At 59.0% G+C, this 18,802-nt stretch overlaps 7 protein-coding genes across 7 annotated transcripts; 4 read left to right on the top strand and 3 right to left on the bottom strand.

Annotated features, from left to right (window-relative positions):
- Positions 1-4: 4 nt before the first annotated feature.
- Positions 5-1,639, bottom strand: BKCO1_6800025 (carnitine dehydratase; the record flags this gene model as incomplete). Its single annotated transcript, XM_020278397.1, has 1 exon — positions 5-1,639. One exon carries the CDS (start codon positions 1,637-1,639, stop codon positions 5-7), a length of 1,635 nt encoding a protein of 544 aa, XP_020126254.1.
- A 246-nt stretch (positions 1,640-1,885) lies between these two features.
- Positions 1,886-4,987, bottom strand: BKCO1_6800024 (atp-dependent rna helicase chl1; the record flags this gene model as incomplete). The annotated part of the gene is made up of 6 exons (XM_020278396.1): positions 1,886-2,788; positions 2,851-3,552; positions 3,606-4,250; positions 4,302-4,465; positions 4,518-4,611; positions 4,811-4,987. 6 exons carry the CDS (start codon positions 4,985-4,987, stop codon positions 1,886-1,888), a joined length of 2,685 nt encoding a protein of 894 aa, XP_020126255.1.
- An 823-nt stretch (positions 4,988-5,810) lies between these two features.
- Positions 5,811-8,046, top strand: BKCO1_6800023 (zn 2cys6 transcription factor; the record flags this gene model as incomplete). The annotated part of the gene is made up of 10 exons (XM_020278395.1): positions 5,811-5,830; positions 5,900-5,928; positions 5,996-6,193; positions 6,265-6,701; positions 6,761-6,770; positions 6,828-7,079; positions 7,131-7,544; positions 7,606-7,712; positions 7,768-7,867; positions 7,919-8,046. 10 exons carry the CDS (start codon positions 5,811-5,813, stop codon positions 8,044-8,046), a joined length of 1,695 nt encoding a protein of 564 aa, XP_020126256.1.
- Positions 8,047-8,591: 545 nt separating this feature from the next.
- Positions 8,592-10,260, top strand: BKCO1_6800022 (cytochrome p450 oxidoreductase; the record flags this gene model as incomplete). The annotated part of the gene is made up of 2 exons (XM_020278394.1): positions 8,592-8,679; positions 8,744-10,260. 2 exons carry the CDS (start codon positions 8,592-8,594, stop codon positions 10,258-10,260), a joined length of 1,605 nt encoding a protein of 534 aa, XP_020126257.1.
- Positions 10,261-11,192: 932 nt separating this feature from the next.
- BKCO1_6800021 (d-arabinitol dehydrogenase) lies at positions 11,193-12,312 on the top strand (the record flags this gene model as incomplete). Its single annotated transcript, XM_020278393.1, has 4 exons — positions 11,193-11,352; positions 11,408-11,474; positions 11,529-12,011; positions 12,132-12,312. 4 exons carry the CDS (start codon positions 11,193-11,195, stop codon positions 12,310-12,312), a joined length of 891 nt encoding a protein of 296 aa, XP_020126258.1.
- Positions 12,313-13,257: 945 nt separating this feature from the next.
- Positions 13,258-14,484, top strand: BKCO1_6800020 (asparaginase; the record flags this gene model as incomplete). The annotated part of the gene is made up of 1 exon (XM_020278392.1): positions 13,258-14,484. The coding sequence occupies one exon, from the start codon at positions 13,258-13,260 to the stop codon at positions 14,482-14,484; it is 1,227 nt and encodes a 408-aa protein (XP_020126259.1).
- A 487-nt stretch (positions 14,485-14,971) lies between these two features.
- BKCO1_6800019 (uncharacterized protein) lies at positions 14,972-17,724 on the bottom strand (the record flags this gene model as incomplete). Its single annotated transcript, XM_020278390.1, has 4 exons — positions 14,972-16,673; positions 16,724-16,990; positions 17,046-17,312; positions 17,381-17,724. 4 exons carry the CDS (start codon positions 17,722-17,724, stop codon positions 14,972-14,974), a joined length of 2,580 nt encoding a protein of 859 aa, XP_020126269.1.
- Between the last annotated feature and the right edge of the window lie 1,078 nt (positions 17,725-18,802).

Genomic DNA, 18,802 nt, shown 5'->3' with positions numbered 1-18,802 from the left:
CCACTCAACTCTGCCACTCCGCCTCATCGCTCCCAAGCGGCTTCGGCATGTAATCCCAGCCAGTCTCGTACCCCTCGATGCTGGCGGAATGCCGCACCGCCTTGAGCATTCCCAGCCCGCTCTCCCGCACCTCCATGTAGCCCTCGACTTCGTCCGCGGGGATCCCCTCGCACTCGAACCCCGACCTCCCCTCATACTGACCCAGGCTCCGCAAATACTTGGCCGTCCCCGCCAGACTCACATCCACGCAATACGACCCGCCGCCCCCCTCGACCGCCCGCCTGTACAGCGCCGCGCAAATCCCCGTCGCCAGCAGATACCCCGTCGCGTGATCCAAAGCCTGACACGGCATCGGCCTGCCCCCCTTCTCCCCCGCATGCTCCGCCTCCGAAGCATTCATCCCGCTACACGTCTGCACCAAACTGTCAAACCCCCTCCTCGCCCCCCACTCGCCACCCCCCGAAAACGCCGCCACATTCCCCACCACGATCCCTCTGGAACTCATCCCCACCACATCCCTCACCCCCCACCCCCTCGCCTCCAAACTCCCCGGCCGATACCCCTGCACAAACACATCGCACCCACCCCTTCCACCCCCACCCGTTGCATCATCCCCGTCCCCGCCGCCCACCAACGCCCGCAACCTCGCGGCATCGCCCTCGCGCCGCAGGTCCAGCTGAGCGGAAGCCCGTTTCCCCCGCGCGAGGTCGCGGTCGACGGCGGGCAGGGCGGGCAGGTGCGGGGCGGTGAGCCAGAGGACGTCGCTTAGGGGAGGGCGCAGGTGGGCGGCCAGGGCGCGGGAGGCGAGGGGGCCGGCGATGACGCGGGTGAGGTCGAGGATGCGGAGGGGGTGGGGAGGGGATCGTGAGGGAGAGGGAGAGGTTGCTGGTGCTGGCGTGTCGACGCGGCGGATGCGGATGGGAAAGTCGGGCTCGGCCTGGCTGGCGGGGTGGGCGTCCCACTCGGCGTAGGTGCGCAGCGCGTACATGGCGCAGCCGGCGGCGAGGCCGGCGCTTTCGAGGGCTTTGCTGTCCCAGCGGCGGGTCTGGCGGTCGACGTCGGCGCGGGTGAGAGAGGAGTGGGAGGAAGGGTCGAGGCCGAGGAGGCGGAGGGCGCCGTCGCGGTGGTGCGGGAACGCCGAGTGGATGCGGATGTGGCCGCCGGACGCGGTGGGGTGGAGGCCGAGGAGGGGTGGGGGTCCAGCTGGGGATGGTGACGGTGACGGTGGGAGGATGCTGCAGTGCTCGACGGATTGGAACTCGACCGTGGCGTGGCGCAGGGGCACGGTGACGCGCGGGAGGGAGAGACTGCTGCTGCTGCTGATGCCGTTGGTGCGGACGGAGCGGACCAGGGCTGCCGAGAGGGCGCATAGGGCGATGGTGCTCTGCGCGAGGCAGCCGATGCGGTAGGATGAGGGGAGCACCGGTCCGGCGTCGTCGCTGCCTGGTAGGTTTACGGAGGCGAGTGCGTCGCGGGGCAAGCCCAGCCCAGTCCAGATTTCGGTGATGACATCGTAGGGCGTGAAGCTTGAGCGGTCGGTGGAGACGCCCTCGTGGATGATGTTGAAGCGCTTGGTGGCCCGAGGCTGAGCGGAGGGAGCGCCGGGGTCGACGTTGTCGGGCGGGGTACCTGTCGCCATTGAGACTGTGCTCTGTGGGGATTCTGTTTTCAAGGCATGTAAATGATTTGTGTTTGGTGAGGAATGAAACCTGAGTGATAGCAAGAGTTGATTGACTCATCGTTCCTGTTGTCCGTGGCCGGCATCTCGGTTAGCCGAAGCTTTTGCCATTGGTTATACCTACACCCAGCTACGCCCTACTGCATCTCGGCGTTTTCCGCCAAAGATGAGAATGTCGCGGCCGAGAGAACCTCATCCAAATCCACCTCATCCCCTCGCCTTCTCTCTAAAGAATGCCTCCAACCCCCTCCCCACCACCTCCGCCCCCGCCGCACTTTTCAAACTCCCCCTGATCCACCCCGGCAACTTCGCGCGAACCGACCCTCCCTCATACCGCCTATCCACCAACAACACAGCCGCATAATCCCCGCGATGCCTGATCGCTCTCCCCACGCACTGGTTCACCGCCCGCATGCACGCGTTCTCGTAGAACTCGCGGGCTGCATGTTTCCCGTCTGCGCTTTCGCCGCCTTCACGCGCTTTCCGCGCCACGTACCCCAACCGCGCCTTCCACTCGGCCGACTGCGCGGGCGGGTACGGCAGCCCGACGACGACGACGCCTCGGCCGAGGCTGTCGCTGAAGTTGATGCCTTCGCTGAGGGAGCCGCCGACGACGGCGAGGAGGAGGGCGCCGCGTCCACCCGGGGCGGTCGTGACGGCATGCGTGTAGGCGGCTAGGACGGCATCGGTAGTCATGGGAGGAGTGGTGGCGGTACTGGTGGCCGCCTTGGTCTTGGCCTCGTGGAAGATGGGCTTGATGGAGGCGAGGGCTGCGTACATCGTTTTGGCAGTAGACGTCGACGACGACGACGGTGGTGCTGCCACCCGCCTCCACGCCTCGAGGCACCGGTCCAGGTACGCGTAGCTCGGGAAGAACACGACGACCCCGTCCGGGATGGCAGACGTGAAGGTCAGTAGAGCTGCGCCGAGGTCCACCATCATGGCTTCCGAGTTGCGCTTCTCGAACCGGAAGTCGAACGGCGCGCCGCTGGGACCGCTCGTCACGGGCCACGCGAGGAGGTTGGACGGCGGGATGACGTGCCCGCAGGAGAGGGTCATGATGCGGGATGCTGGCAGGTAGGAGAGGAGGTGCTGGGAGTAGTCGCTCATCTGTGGTACGGCGGTGTGTCAGCGGGGGTGAGATGGGGAGGTGGGACAAGGGAGGGGCGCACGGGCGACATGGTTCCGCCGGCGAGGATGACGGCGCGGGCAGAGTCCACGATCTCGCGAAAGTGGTGGGTAGGATCTAAGAGCATGTATTTCAAGCACAGTCCCAGATCATCGTCATCCTTGGCGTAGAAGAAGCGGCCTTCGGCGGAGGGGTTGAGGAGGGCGTAGAAGAAGCTCTGGATGTGCATCAACACCGGCATAGAGGACTTCGCCTCGCGTGGCTGAGTTGACCTTCGTGATGCGGCGGCTTTGTCGTTATCGTGCTCTTCGGCGTAGACGATGTACCCGTCGACTTTTCGTGCCAGCTTGCTCTCGTCCAGGTACCGCAGCAGCTTGTAAAGGTTGATCTGGTCCACGCCTTTACCGGACATGAGGTCCCCGATTTGCACCACGCCCTCCGCGTCAGTAGCTTTGGCCGCTGTGCCTTGTAAGTAGCCTACCAGTGAGTCCAGTAACCTGACCGTCTGCGCAACGTATACCCGATTCTTGCCTTTCAGCCTGTTTCGAAATTTTTGAAGGTAGGTGGTCAACTGGCTTCGGGAGCGCTGCAGCTGTGAGAGGGAGACGGAGACGGAGTAGATTCCGTTGATGGCATCCATGAGATTGTGAGCTTCGTCGATGATGACAACGTGGTCTTTCATGTTGATATCAAGAGCTTCTCGGGCACTCTTCTGAAGTAGCAGGGGATACGGCAGTGTGACGATCTAGGTCTGGTCAGCATTCATATCGATGTGGTGCTCGAAGCGTGATGTTTTACCTCGCTTGGTTTGACGGCCGGGCGAGATGCGTAGTAAGGACAGACGCCGAGCTTCTTGCCTATGGCACCCAGATCCTCAATATCCCGGACATCGGCCAAAGCGTGGTCACGGAAGTCGTTGACAATAGCCTCGGTCTCTTTTGTCGGAAGAAAAGAGCATTTGTGGTCTGCGGCGGTCCCCGGCTTCTGCAAATCAAGACACTTCTCGTTGATGAGCGCCGTGCTCGCGAGCTTCTGGACCTTGGGGTTGATGCAGAGGTTTTTTCTCGATCCCAAGGTAAGGTGTTTGAAAGCTTCTCCGACCTCGTCATCGGCGTCGGGTTTAGCATTGGACGTAGTCGAGGTGATTGCAGGGGGCATCCTGACGCGTCTCAGCTCGCCAGAAAACTGAGACAGTTGGGAATGTGTCCGGGAGCAGTAAAAGACTTTGAGCTCATCCACGACATCACTGTCTTCATCACTGCCCTTTTTCCCGATTGGCATGCCCAACTTTTTCATGAGGGCCTCGGTTTCGGCCGAGTATCCAGACTCGGGGTTCCGGTGGGACTTTTCCATTTTGGCAGTCTCATCATCGCTCTCATAGTCGTCGAGTACAAAACGGGCCTCGTCATCGTCATCGAGATCCGGGTCAGTGGCAGCGGTTTTCTGGACCTGTCAGCCCAATAATGGGAGCAATGGACTGGAGGGTCGAGGTACCTGTCGCTTGAAATGAGGCTCGCCATTTGAATACCTTTCCTTCAGTTTTTTCTCCTTTGCGCGCACTCTTGCAAGTCTCTCCTCCAGGTCGGCGCGTTGCTGCAAGGCGGCGCGGCGCTTCTCCCCGCGAGCGTACTCCAGCATCCACTCGGGCTCATCTTGGTCTCGAGAGGTATCAGTACAGGAAGCTTCCAAGAAGCGCGAATAGGGACTGACCAAGAGTCTCGGTGGCAAGGCCTTCTTCAAAGGTGCGGCGCTTGTGGTCCCGTAGCCAGGTCAAAGATGCGCAAATGAGACTCAGAGATTTGCCCTGTGGACAAAGTTAGTCAGGCCATGCTCATGGAGATGGAGATCGAACTCGGGGAGGAGGGTGAGAGGTGTGGTCTCCAGCAGGGTAAAGATGGGCGACAAGATTCCCGAGCGGGACATGAACTCACGGGCGGGTGAGATGGGCAGGGCTGGAATTGAACCCACCGTTCCTACATGACTCAGTCAAGGCGGAATCAGACAGTCGAGAGGCCAGGAGGCTCACCTGTGGGTGATTCGAAGATGCCGACTTTTCCGGTCTCGATGCACTCGTACAAAGCACTCATCAACTGCTTCTGGATTTCGTAGGGCTCGTACGGGTGGTGGAAGTTGCGTTGCTGAGCCGCCAGGAGGCTGGCGGACGGTTCGTTCGGGGCCATGGTTGCGACGGAACGGGGTGGACGGCGAAGGTGTTGAGTGGAAAGTGGAGCGGCAAACGGTGGACGCGTTTTGGCGCGTCGCGCAGTCACGCCCTCGATTCCGACGTTCGGCCGGACGACCGAGTGCCTGGGTGCCTGGTGCCTGGCGCCTGGCGCGACTGCCCCAAGTCAAACACGCTCTTGTCGCCACCCTCCATGCCTGCGACTGGCCTGCCGTCTCCGCAATCCTCCTCTCCTTCTGCAGTTTCGCCGCGTACCTGACGCCAAAGCCATGCGTATAGACGTCACGGATGGTCTCCGCGGAAGACCCTCGACCTCCGGGTAGCCGAAAAGCAGGAATAACTAGGCGAAGAAGCAGATGGCGGCGACGCCCGATGCGAAAAAGGCGACGTAGCGATGATGGTCACCAGCGCTCTCGCGCGACTCGACTGGTGCTGGCCTCTGGATCGCATGCACCCGGAAAATTATTTGTCATGGCGACAGGACTGTTTCCCCAGGTTTTGCGGCGCCAACCCCACGGGGCCGCTCCCGCCCCGGTCGTGCATTTCGAGAGCTGGTGCAGACCAGTAGTCGGAGCGCTAGCTATTTGTTGATTTCATCAAGCAGCAGGAGGACCGTCTGTGGACATGGAAAAGCGGGGAACTGGCCGGCGCGCAGCAAAATTGCCCCGCGGCCCGGCGGTTCTGGTCGGGGAATGGTTTCCTGGCCTGACCGCCGTATAACCGCCTCTGCGTCTCTGCCCTTCCCGCCCGGGCTTTCTTGCCTCCCCTCATCGTGCACGCCCGCAACTCCATGCATCCGATCAACCCGACTCCACGGCACCATGAGAACGAGCAGAGGCTGGTCAGTATTGGCATTCTTGTCCCGCCCTTAGCTGCTGCCGCCTGAGCTGACGCCACCCGCCCTGCCCAGCCATGAATGCAAGCGTCGCCATCTCAAATGTACGTCAACCCTGCGGCCCGTCGCGACCCGGCTTGTGGCAAACCTAATGCTCACCAATCACGTCAGGCATCACCCAGCCGGGGTGCAACACCTGCGAGCGCTGCGAAAAGTCCGGCCGAGAATGCCGTCGCGGCATCACCATCCGCTTCCGCGCCGTGACGTCGGTCCGCGAGAAGAGGGCCCCGGCCGCAGACGACGACGCCGATCGGAACTACGAGCTCAGCTGGAAGAAGAGCCAAGTCTGGGTGCGCGTGCCCCCGGCAGGTACGTCGTCTCGTCTCGTCCCGTCCCGCCCAGTGCCGTGTAACAACGGTAGCTCATACCCCCTGATGCAGTGACCTTCGCCACCCCGGCCACCACCCTTGAGGATCTGGATGAGGACCAAGCCGTGACGTATCCCGCGCGCCTTGGCTTCAGCCCGGAAGAACCCCCAGCCAGCGAACTGCCTGACGCCTCCGTCTTTCGCGACCTGCCGACGACGACCACGCCCATCACTACCACTACTACCATCGCAGCAATCCCCGCAGCTACCGATCACTCGCCCGCCCCGCCGCTGGATGCTGTCAACATTGGCTCCCCGTATTCCCCTTTCGGAAACAGGAGCGATGTTCCCCCCAGCTCCGCCACCCCCGGCGGTGGCGATGCCTCAACCGTCGGTTCTGGCGCCAGCTACTGGAAGTCGTCTCTGTATCAGCCGTCGACAGAGTGGCCCTTGCGGTCTGAGGACGAGGCCCGTCTCTTCCATCATTTCGTCAAGCACCTTGGGGCGTGGGTAAGTCTCCCCGAAAAAAATCCACAGCAGCGGGCCAAGTACTGATTCATTGTGCACAGGTCGATTGCTGTGAGCCTTTTCCCAATGTCTGCGCCCGCGTTTTGTGCCGAAACTGACTCCCTGCAGGCGATGAGAAGTTCCATTTCTCAACAGAAGTGCCGCTGCGCGCCTTGAACTATCCCGTCATAGCCAATGCCATCCTGGCCTTGGCCTCCAGGCACCTTGCCCGGGTGTCCGGTGTCGAGGACTTTAGATCCGCCGAGTACATGAGCGAGTGCCTGCGGATTTTGATCCCCGTTCTGGACGACCCGCTCGGTGCGCTGGACGAGAACCTCCTGGCCGCCATCGTGATCCTTCGGCTGTATGAGGAAATGGACGGTGAGGGAAACGTGCCCGATTGGTGGTTCCCGTGTGGCTGATTCTGGTTAGACATCGATGAGAAGTGCCACCTGTACGGTGGCACGCGACTGCTGAACTCGATCGCCAAGTTTGTGCCGTTGGGCGGACTCGGAGAGGCTGCGTCGTGGATCTTCTTGCGCCAGGACATCTACGTCGCGCTGACGACAGGGCAGCCGCTGAACATCGACCTGGAAAACTACAGGCAGTCCCCGTCGTTCCACGCAGACACGTCGAGCGCCTGGGCGAACAGGATGATCTTCATCTTCGCCGAGATCCTCGACTACTCGTGCCGCCAAGACCAGGTGCATTCGGTGGAGCGGTGGGAGGAACTCGATGAGCAGGTCGAGTCCTGGAACCACAGCAAGCCGTGGCATTTCCGTCCCCTGTGGATCCGGGAGGAGACGCTTCCGTTCCCTGAGATTTGGATGACGGGGCCCGCACACGGTAAGTAGATACGCGCCCCCGACCGACTTGCCGCCCTCGCGGCCACTGACGAGACGATCAGTTGTGGGGCAGCAGTACTACAGCCTGTCCAAGATTCTCCTGGGCACGTTTGACCCACGCTTGTCGCGGCTGGGCTTCGGTAGCCACAAACTTCGCAAAAATGCAGATGTGGGTCAATGAAGAGGCGCGCGTTTCCAGAATGCTGACATTAATGCGTCACCAGGCCACCATTGTAAAACACCTCCGCACCGTCATCGGTCTTGCTATCAGCAACGAGGGTGTGCCGGCGGCGACCTTCCATGCATCACACATTCTCTGCGCATGTGAGTAGATCTGTCGAGTGAGCGATTAGGTTAGCTTGCTGACTTTGACAGGCGGGTCATATCTCGAAGATGAAGCAGACCGCGAAGGAGCTGTTCAATTCCTTTTGGAACTGGAGAAGAAGGTTGGATGGCGATCTTCGCGGATCGTTGCGACGTTGAGGGAGTCCTGGGAAACGTAGAGCGGGATTCTGAGTGAGTGAGTTACTGCTGACAGGAAGTCAAAACAAGACTTTGTTCTCTTCGCCCGACTGGGAAAGTTCACGTCATGAATTTGGCAACTTCTCCCGTCTGCACGTCACGAAACGCGGGGCATCTTGTGTGGGGAACCCCCGCAAGAAAGCCGTCGCCCCCGCCTGGCCCTCGCACCTCCGCTGGCAGGGCAAAGATTGTGCTCTGGCCTTTGCCACGGATAGCGCCAATCATGTTCGGCACTGCCCCGGTCCGACCTCCTCCTGGCAAGCCCAGGCCGGAAACTTCTTCCGTACGAGGGCCGGCAAAGGCCCTGCCAAGGGCGCCATCCACCATGTGAATTTCCCATTCAGGTCATACACGCAAATTCGAGGCCAAATTTGCCTTCCCGTTCCCTTGCGGCGGGCGGCCAACTACGCCCGACCCCGTGAGGCTGCACAGGTGGGATATAAGGACGACGACAGCAGCGCTCTTGGTCAACCAGCCGCCGGGTGCTCAACCAATTCCAGTTTTCTCATCCGCTTCTCCCTCAACAATGATAGCCATTGCCGCTCCATACACTGCCCTTTTGGGCGTTTGCCTGCTGGGCTACTTCGTTGTCTACCCCGTCTTCGAATACTTCCGTGATCCCAAAGGCACTTCCACCCCGGCCGAGCTGAGCAAAGTAACGCAGCTGACCGCGACCAGGTCTCCGGAAATACCCCAACTTGTCGCCGCTCTCGGGCATCTACAACATCCCGTTCATGATGCTGGCAAGTGGTGGCGCCCGGTCGACGCACATGGTTGAGCTGCACAAGAAGCATCCCGTCATCCGGACCGGCCCAAACTCGCTGTCCTACGGCGATACCCGCGCCATCAAGGACATCTACGGCCACGGTACCAAGTGCACCAAGGACGGCCAGTACCTCGTCACTTCGGGCTCGCACTTCCACCTTGCCGATGTCATCGACAAGCCCGACCACTCCCGCAAACGCAAGGTCCTGTCGGCGGCCTACGCGCTCAAGAACCTAGAGGAGTGGGAGCACAAGGTCGCAGACAAGACGCAAAAGATGATGGACCAGTTCGACAAGCGCTGCACCGCGCCACTCCCCAAGGGCCAGACCGTTCCCAACCCCGAAGACCTCACCGTCGACTACCGCAAGTGGGCCAACTTCTTCTCGCTCGACGCCATCGCCGACATCGGGCTCTCGGAGCGTCTCGGGTTCCTCGACGCGGGCGACGACCTGATCACGGTGCGCCGCCCGGACGGCACGAGCTACACCTGCCACTTCCGCGAGTGCCTCTACGACAACGCCCGCAAGCAATCCCACATCGTCTGGTCGTACGACTGGTACAGGGTCCTCGACAAGCTCACCAACCTGATCCCGCGCTACCGCAAGATGGGCGCCAACGGCAAGCTGTGGGACGGCATCCCCAACGAGCTCGCGCTCCGCCGCCTCGAGCGCCACGAGCGCGGCGAAAAACAGGACGACTTCTTCCACTCCCTCATGGAAGACAAGCACGGGCGCCCAAACAATCTCGAATGGGGCGAGATCGTAGCCGAAGTCTCCATCATGCTGAACGCCGGCTCCGTCACCACGGCCATCGCCCTCACCAACGCCTTGCACCAGCTCATCAAGCACCCCGCCGCCATGCGCCGCCTCCGCGAAGAAGTCGACACCGCGCTGGACGACGACGACGACGACGACGCCGCCTCCATCGTCGCCCCCTACGCCAAAATCAAACACCTCCCCTACACGCGCGCCTGCCTCGACGAATCGCTCCGCCTCCACCCCCCGACCCCGCAGGGCCTCCCCCGCGCCACCCCCGCCGAAGGCTGCCCCATCCTCGGCGCCTGGGTCGCCGGCAACACGTCGGTCGCCGTGTCGGCGCTCGTCGCGCACCGCGACGAAAGCGTCTTCCCCGACGCGGACGCGTTCGTGCCGGAGCGCTGGCTGGGCGAGGCGGGCAAGGCGTTGCAGCCGTACTTTATAGCGTTTTCGGCGGGGGCGCGCGGGTGCGTCGGGCGCAACGTCTCGTATCTGGAGCAGGCGGTCGTGCTGGCGTCGGTCGTGCGCAGGTACGAGTTTGCGCTGCCCGGGCCGCGGTGGGAGGTGAGGCGCGAGGAGACGATGAATTGGCTGCTCGGGGACATGCCGGTCAAGGTGTGGTTGAGGGAGAGGGAGAGGGAAAGGGTTGCGGACGATCGGGGTGCTGCTGTTTGAGGTGGTTTTGAGACGATGGTGTACGTTTGAAGGTGGCGGCGGCGCGTTTTGGCGTTTGGTGGGGGAGGAATGCGTAGGGTTTTGTTTTTTTTTTTTTTTTTTGGTTTTTTTCTCCATGGTTGGATATGACGACAGTTTGGTTGGTGGGGGAGTAACGTCCCTTCAAGAAATGAACGGTGAGCGCATGAGGGTGACGATAGCAGATGTTTACTATTCATGCCGCTTTATTCGTATATTTGTTTGATGACATGGTTTTCCGATAGTGTGATTGTTTGACTTGGTATCGATAGTAGACAATATAGTTTTGTTCGAATTTATCCACTGGCAGTGTTTCGGAGTACCAGAGCTGGTAGGTAGCAGGATCAGTCGTAGGTACGGACGTACGTTCTCGAATTTGGATGAAATGGACACCAGCCGCGATATGGCTTGGCTGAAATCTGGAGACCCCACACCAGAGCTGGTAGTTAGCAGAATCATTCGTAGGTACAGATATACGTTCTCGAATTTGGATGAAGTGGACACCAGCGGCGGCATGGCTTGGCTGAAATCTGGAGACCCCACGATTTTGTACTTTCCAAGTGGAGGGTTTCACCATAGCGCGCCACACCTTGGCCCTCGTTTCGATTTGGATGCAGTGGGGCAGCCCTCGTGTCGAGGGCCTGCCTTCTTATCCCCCGCAAATGAAGGTGGATTTCCAAACAGCACAACAACAACACCGTGACAAAAAAGCAACAGCATCGGCTTCTCTTTTTCCTTCAAAAATGTCGCTACCGAGAGCATGCTCCAAAATTGCAAGGCGGGCAAGCTTGCGACCATGGTCCGTCTTGCGCCAACAACCTCCACCCTCGCTCGAGGAATTCTGTACGCAGACGGCACTGCAGCGTCCACATGCCGTGAAGGCGCTCCAATCGGCGGCGCACCGGGGAGCCAGGATGCAGAGTACCGCTGCGGCGGCCCCGGTGCCGACGTTGCCTTTCTTTTCGCTCGCGGGCAAGACGGCCGTCGTCACCGGAGGAGCACGTGGACTGGGACTCGCCATGAGTAACGCCCTGGTCTTGAGCGGAGCCAACCTCGCAATTGTTGATTTGAACGGTACGCTCTACGTAGCCAGTGCCGGATATGCCGCCAGGCGCTGACATGGCAGCAGTGGACGAGGCCGCCCGGCAAGCCCAAGCCATTACGAAGACATTCAGCGAGACGTACCCGGACCAGAAGTAAGAAAACGCCAAAACGCTTTCCTTTTCATCTATTTCTTTTTCTTTTTTCAGAAAACACAACACCAAACCAGCCCAACTAAGTCAGCCCCGGAAAAGACCCCCGAAGGTAACCGCCCACCACGCCGACGTCTCGTCCAAACCCGCCGTCGACGCCGCCCTCGCCGAAATCCTCACCGCCCACGCCGGCGGACCCATCACCAACCTCATCGCCTGCGCCGGCTTCTGCGAAAACACAGCCGCGATCGACTTCCCGCCCGAGCGCATCAGACGCATGCTCGCGGTCAACGTCGAAGGCACGTACCACTGCGCCACCGCCGTCGCCAAGCACATGATGGCACGCGGGACCGCCGGCAACATGGTCTTCGTCGGCAGCATCTCCGGCAGCGTCGTGAACTACCCGCAGCGGCAGAGCTTGTATAACGCGTCCAAGGCGGCGGTTAGGCATCTGGCTGCGAGCTTGGCGGTGGAGTGGGCGGGGGACGGGATTCGTGTGAATTGTCTTAGTCCTGGGTATATGCTTACGGAGGTGGCTATGTGAGTTTTGCATCTGTTTCTTATTTTTTTCGTTGTTGTTTTTTTGCGCTCCACACCGAACGACGGTGTGTGTGCGTGGGTGGAGGTTGCTCGGCTGACGTGCGTGGGCGATGTCATCAGGAATGCGCCGATTCTCAAAGAGGATCCCGGGTTGAAGGCGAGATGGGAGGCGATGATCCCGCTGGGGGAGATGGGTGCGCCCGAGGACTTGATGGGGACGGTGGTTTTCTTGTCGTCGGACGCGTCCAGGTACATTACCGGCCAGGAGATCAAGGTTGATGGCGGGTATACCGTGTGTTGAACGACAGCAGTCGGTTCTCCGGGTGGCGTTTGGGCGCGTACTGAATGCGCCCCTCCGCACTGCCTCTATCAGCGTACCTACGCCAGCAACATCACGGTCGGCTCTTTTTTGGTTATCGATACAATGGAGAAGGATGGTTGCCGAGATTCAAGAAACTTTTTGTCGATCACTGGGGCCGTTCCACATTTAAATAGCGACGTCGTCTCGAGGGCATGCACGCTATTTCCAATGTTCCATGGCGCTGATTTCGTCCGACTGCCGTGAGCCGACAAAAAGGCCTGAGGCCGCACAGCTTAGGAATGAGTGCGCCCTATGACCGTTACCAGAGAGCCAGTAGTGCCTCTTTCGAGCTATCCACCATAGACAAGTCCGAGCATGCTCCACCCAAGGCGACGCCGAAGTCCAAAGGCGCAAAATTCTACGAGAGTTTGACAAGGATTTGGAGCGTTGAGGAACGATTCCATGGATGGCGTGTAGTGGCATTCCATCACGAAGTCACATTGCCAAATGATCATGGATAAATGCAGTCATGGACATTATTGTCGGCTAAACCCGAAGACAACGGAGCCTTTTCCGAACCAGGGGCATATGACCATGATTGGTCCATCTCAACGCCCACTGTGTAAGTACAGTAAGCTGTCAGGAACGCACCAATAACAGCGGATGAAACATGCATGCACGGACGCTCGCAACGGCGACACCACTTTCTGCCTATCTAACGTGGTGAGTAAGAATGATTCACCAAAACTTTCTTCTGGCTTCTACTTGGTTCCGACAAATGTTCGTTTCATGTTAAGAACGTGAAAGGGCCACACCTATAGGCCCTTAGTACGTCCTTCACCTAAATTGTTGAACCCCATATTCTGCTACTGCTGCCCGTCGCCCCACCCATCCATAAAACCCAACCCGTACCAGCCAACACCAGAAACACACCACCCCACCACCATGACCAAAACAGCCGCCACCACCCCCTCCTCCCCCACCCCTTCCGACTTCGTCCTCACCGACCGCGGCGGCATCATCGAAAACCGCCACGCCGTCCACGCCGCCATCGTCTCCTCCTCCCCCACCACCACCACCCCCACCCCCGCTGCGCCCCCAAACCGCCCCTCCCTCCTCTACTCCCTCGGCAACCCCCACCGCCCCACCCTCATCCGCTCCGCCGCCAAGCCCGCCCAAGCCCTCGCCATCCTCTCCACCGGCTGCTTCCGCACCTGCGCCTACACCCCCGCCGACCTCGCCCTCATCTGCGCCTCCCACTCCAGCGAGCCGCGCCACCTCTCCCGCGCCGCCGCCATGCTCGCCCGAGCCGGCCCCGAGCTCCTCGAATCCGACCTCCGCTGCGGCGGCCACCCCGCCCTCCTCAACGCCGCCGTCGACCGCGCCTGGATCAAGTCCGACTTCGTGCCCGGCCCGCTCTGCAACAACTGCTCCGGCAAGCACGTCGGCATGCTGGCCGGCGCCCTCGCCCTCGGCGCCGACCCCGCCGCGTATCATCTCCTCGAAAGCCCGATGCAGGAGCGCGTCAGGGAGGCCGTGGAGGCGACGTGCGGGCTGCGCGCGGAGGACGTGCGGTGGGCGGTTGACGGGTGCAATCTCCCTGCGCCGGCGGTGCCGTTGGATGCGTTGGCGGGGATGTACGCGGCGTTTGCGGCGGCGAGGGACGCGGCGGGGGATGGCGATGGTGGGGCGGGGGGCGGGGCGGACTCGGGGGGCGGGCTGGGTGCGCGTGGGGACGCGGAGAGGCGGGCGGACATGGCGAGGGTTTTTGACGCGATGGCGGCGTATCCCGAGATGGTGGGGGGGGAGGGGCGGTTCTGCACGGTGCTGATGGAGGCGTTTGGTGGGATGCTGATCGGGAAGGTGGGGGCGGATGGCTGCTATGGGGTTGGCGTGAGGGCGTCGGAGCAGACGAGGCGGTTGGGGGCCGAGGGCGCGCTGGGCATCGCGGTCAAGATCGAGGATGGCAGCGTGGAGATTGTGTATGCGGTGGTGGCCGAGATTTTGGAGCAGCTGCAGATCGGGACCCCGGAGATGCGGGAGAAGTTGGCGGCGTTCCATCATTTGAAACGGTTGAATACCGCTCAGGTCGTCACTGGCAAGGTGTCTATGCCCTTCAAGGTGCGCGGATTTGGTGCTGCTGATCCGGTCTTGAGGACGGAGGAGAGATAGACACAGTGATGTAAACGACGCTATCCTCTTGCACAGTAAACGTACCGAGGAAACCGCTAACTCTGAGGAAATTGTGTCGTCTCTTGTGGTGGCAAGATTGCTTATGAAGGCTCGAGTCTATTGGGAAAAGGTGCTGCTGGGGCCGAAGGCGTGGTGCAGACGTTATAGTTGATCTGCGTGTTTGACAGTGATGGACAGGCGTTTACTATGGGAAAGTGGAGGAGACGCTTGATGTTGATGTTGGGGCCGCTGGCTTGAAGTCGATGGAAGGAGTAGAGAGAGTGGTAGCAAGCGGGCTGCCAGTGTTGTTCGGGTTGTGGGGGAAAGTTGGGTTGTTGTTATTGCCACTTTTGCTTTGAACACACACCCATGGGCGATGCAGAGATTCTGAATACATGGCGTGCGTTGGGCTAGTCTACACGTGGATGTTCTTCGATGTTCTCCCGTATGAGGACGACCGCGCGCACAGCTTGCTTCCATTGACAGCCTATAGTGGTAAATAAGTTGCCCGTCCCCATATGTCCATGTTGGAGAAATAGGTTGCCGAGACATCAGTCATACAAGGCGGATCCCTGATGAAAAACCCACACTGGCAATGCGGTTTCATAAGGCCCTTCTCAACCAAACCCACAGACACTTTCTCTTCCTCTGTCAAGCCCCAAAGAAGCCTTTCCAGATCGAAATTGGCAGAAACCCAAGAGTCATTGACATGGACACGTCGGTAAGTGAGCAATTCTGTCTGCACAGATGCCCAAAGGGTGGCCAAAGTTGCATCATTTCTGAAGTAGTCCTCATGTTCGCACCCATCGTCGTAAACCTCGTTTTCATCGAGGCACCACAGCTTCTCGCTGCGGCCGAGTATCCAGCAAAGAATTCCCCAGCCTGTGACGAGCTTTTCGGGCCAAAATATGCTGTAAGACCCAAGGCACTGGGCTAGTTGATATGGAGTCAGATCTTCATGGGTACAAGTATCCATGTCCCCTGACGGATGAATGCCGAGGAGTTCCATCGAGATGGCTGGCTTCAAGCGAGGATCCACACCGTTTGCGAGCATTCGAAGTACGCAAGCGAGTATCCCAAAAAGATCCTCGTCCTCGACACCATGTTCGGCAAGATGGAAAGCCGTTACAACCAGCGCGTGGAGATGCGACATCGTGAGGTTCAACCCACAGGACGTGCAAAGCCTTGAGTAAAGTCCACTACTGTTGTCGATCTGTTCCGCTACAAGATCGATGATTTCGCAGATTGACTGTGCCGAAGTGTGGCAAAACTTGTGCTTCCATTCCCGGGGAACTGCGGGGATGCCTCGAGACAAAAGTGAACGATAACAGTCTGAGTCCGCGTCCCATCGGCCACAAATGTCGATTTCATCTCCAGGGAAACGTCTCTCGTGATTCGTCGGGTCGACAATGGATGGCAATGCTGTTGAATGGGACTTCAGGATGACGAGCATAAGCTTGTCTATGATAGTGTGTCCCAAATCATCCAAGGGTATAATATCCAGATAAACTTCATCGAAAAATTCCATGACGTTTCTGAATACCGTACAGCAGGCTTGAGACCCTTCGAGATAAGTCGCGGCTAAATGGAAAGGATGACATGATCCGATATCAATGTCCTGGTCCAAGGCCTTGTCAATCAAGTCGTGTACAAGATCAACGTTGCGACTCATGATTGCGAAGCTCAATGCCTCTAGGAGCATTTCACTTGGAGATCGAATTGTTTCCTTAGCCACCAGGGGTATGGCGACAGGGAGCGCGTGGGACTTGATGGTGCTGAAATCGTTGTGTTCAAGAGCGTCCCGCATCTGTTCATCGAAGGGTTGTTCTTGAAATGAAGGGCTCCATGGTTGCCACGAATCTTCGTCCTGCGGATCTTGCTCACAAGCTGATGCGGTTGTTGGAGGACGAAAATCCCTAGAGGCTCCTCGCACGTGAATTGCCCAGTTACACAGCTGAGACGGCCCAGGATGTTGCAAGGATTCGTTGGTAGAAGGGGACATGACAGCCCGAGGAGATGTTCCATGAGTTGATGAAACAAACCTTGGAGTGCTGTGGTTGGAAGTGCGGATGGCTTCAAAGTCGGAAAACCGTAGTCCAGCTGCTGTCCAGTGGCGAGGACCGTGGCCCCAATGTTTGGCAGACTTGAATGAGAACAGCCAAAACTGGTACAACCATTCATTCATGACTCTACAAAAGATTAGATGAGGCTTTTAGCTTTTGAATGAAGGGTGACTCACCGGAAATCTTGCTTGGTCATTCTCTCGAGAAGCTCTGCGTGCTTGCCTTGGATGAACAACTGGGCTCGTTCTATGGCCACGGCGTTCAAGGTATCCGCGTTCATTCTCCTCTGAACAGCCTGAGCCCCTGGTGATTCCGCGTCTGAGGGAGGAGTCACCACAACAACATCTCCATAGGGCGAGGGAGCGGTCGCGTATGGAGAGGGGGGAAGACGATTGGAACCGGATAGCCTGAAAGCCCCATATGGCATGTTCCAGCCGACAAATCTTCATGAGAGCCACAGTCAGCACCCGAGACAGTTGGAACAGTCAAATGACTTACATGTTCCTGCCGAATGCGAGCTTCGCACTCGCGACGACCCCAAGGGCGGCGGTCGGACCTTTCAAGATCGCCTCCTTCCTCCTTTTGTCCTTGAGATATCTCCGCATCTTCTCGGGCGCAACAGTGTGTCCCTTGTACTGGATCTCCGTAGAAGTTCGTCCAGCCTCCGCTCGGTTGTTAAGGCATCGCCCGATGTGGTTCTTCGCGGCCGAGGGCACGTTCTTCTTCGAGCCCCACTTCTTGAACTGGTACTTGTACTGGTTCACTCTATGAAGAATCAAATGACAGGATGTTAGTAAAGAATGACACAAAATCGATGCTTTGAGGTCACATACCCTGCATCAAAGCCGTAGTTAACCTTCATGTACTCAGCAAGATCAAGCAGCTTGCGTTTCTCGTTGATGTACTGATGCTCGATGACATGCTTGAGTGACTCCCATCGCTCCTGAACGGAAGAGCTGGATGGCCTGGCGAGTGGGCCTGCGGGGCCGGCGGAATGGCCTGGTGGCCTGTTCTTCATGTACTCAGCAAGATCAAGCAGCTTGCGTTTCTCGTTGATGTACTGATGCTCGATGACATGCTTGAGTGACTCCCATCGCTCCTGAACGGAAGAGCTGGATGGCCTGGCGAGTGGGCCTGCGGGGCCGGCGGAATGGCCTGGTGGCCTGTTGGGATCCATGAGCTGTGGGTAGGACAAGGACCGAAACGCCAGGGCCCAGGAGAGACACAAGGCCGAAGAGTTGTGACAAAAGCAAGCGTCTTGATGTCCAAAATCTGGGAGATTCCTCCGCAGATTTATATGCAGCTGCCGCGGTCGAGGGGCGGGCAGACTGTAAAGCAGTGTCGCAAGGCTGACACTCAGCCCCGGCACAAAAACCCCTTCTGCCGAGCCTTTCAAAAGAGAAAGAACCAATCACGATGTTGAACTCACGCCTCATGCATGCAAGCTTTGCCTTATGCAGTGCCTTGCGCTCACGCAAGGCCAGTTGGCACGCATGCCAAGACCTGCAAAAGAGGACTGGCCAATGGTTTTGAGCACACTAGGGATTGCACAGCCCAACGCCCATGATCGGCATTCAGGGCTCCGCAGCCCATGTAGGGCCGAAGAAAGTCCGCCGGACGTGGGTCCCTTGTTCGTTGCCTACGCTGGGGTGGCCACACTGCCAACGTTTACAAAGGAGTAAACGCCAATAAAAAGGCCTGGAGAAGGCTTGTCGATCTCAGGCGTGTCGGACGCCTCCCTGAGCGTTTCTCAAAATGGAAGTGGAAAATACACTCGCAGTTATCCCCTCATAACGACCAACTTTTGCCGTAAGGCAACTCTGATCCCAAGACTTGCAAAAGAGCAACAGCCAATCCGGAACGTCTATGGCTCGTCTCAAGTTGCCCTAACTCTGGCACGATATCCCGGGGCGCCCAAGTGACGCGTTGCACCTCTCATTTGGACGTCTGATGGAACACTCACCGGCCCACTTCAAGGCAGTTCTAGATCCCATTTATGGATTCAGCTTTGCGGTTTCATGCCCGCCAGATAGCTATAAAGACCACACCCTCAACTTTCGAGGCCAGCCCCGAGAGCCTCAGCAGTCCACTTGTTCAACCTCATATCTCCAAGATTTACGGAGCTTGATACGAAAATTCAACCTCGCCCTCAAGTCCAGTGAAAGCCACCTCAGCACCAGCTACCTGGGAAAATGGCAGCAAATGATGCTCAACAGAGCCAACGCGCTCATTCCACCTCCAATCCGTACGCACTC

The sequence above is a fragment of the Diplodia corticola genome (assembly GCF_001883845.1).
Source record: "Diplodia corticola strain CBS 112549 chromosome Unknown scaffold68, whole genome shotgun sequence".
Taxonomy (NCBI): Eukaryota; Fungi; Ascomycota; class Dothideomycetes; order Botryosphaeriales; family Botryosphaeriaceae; genus Diplodia; species Diplodia corticola.
The sequence above is the reverse complement of the archived record's forward strand: the minus strand, read 5'-3'. Positions and strand labels throughout refer to the sequence as shown.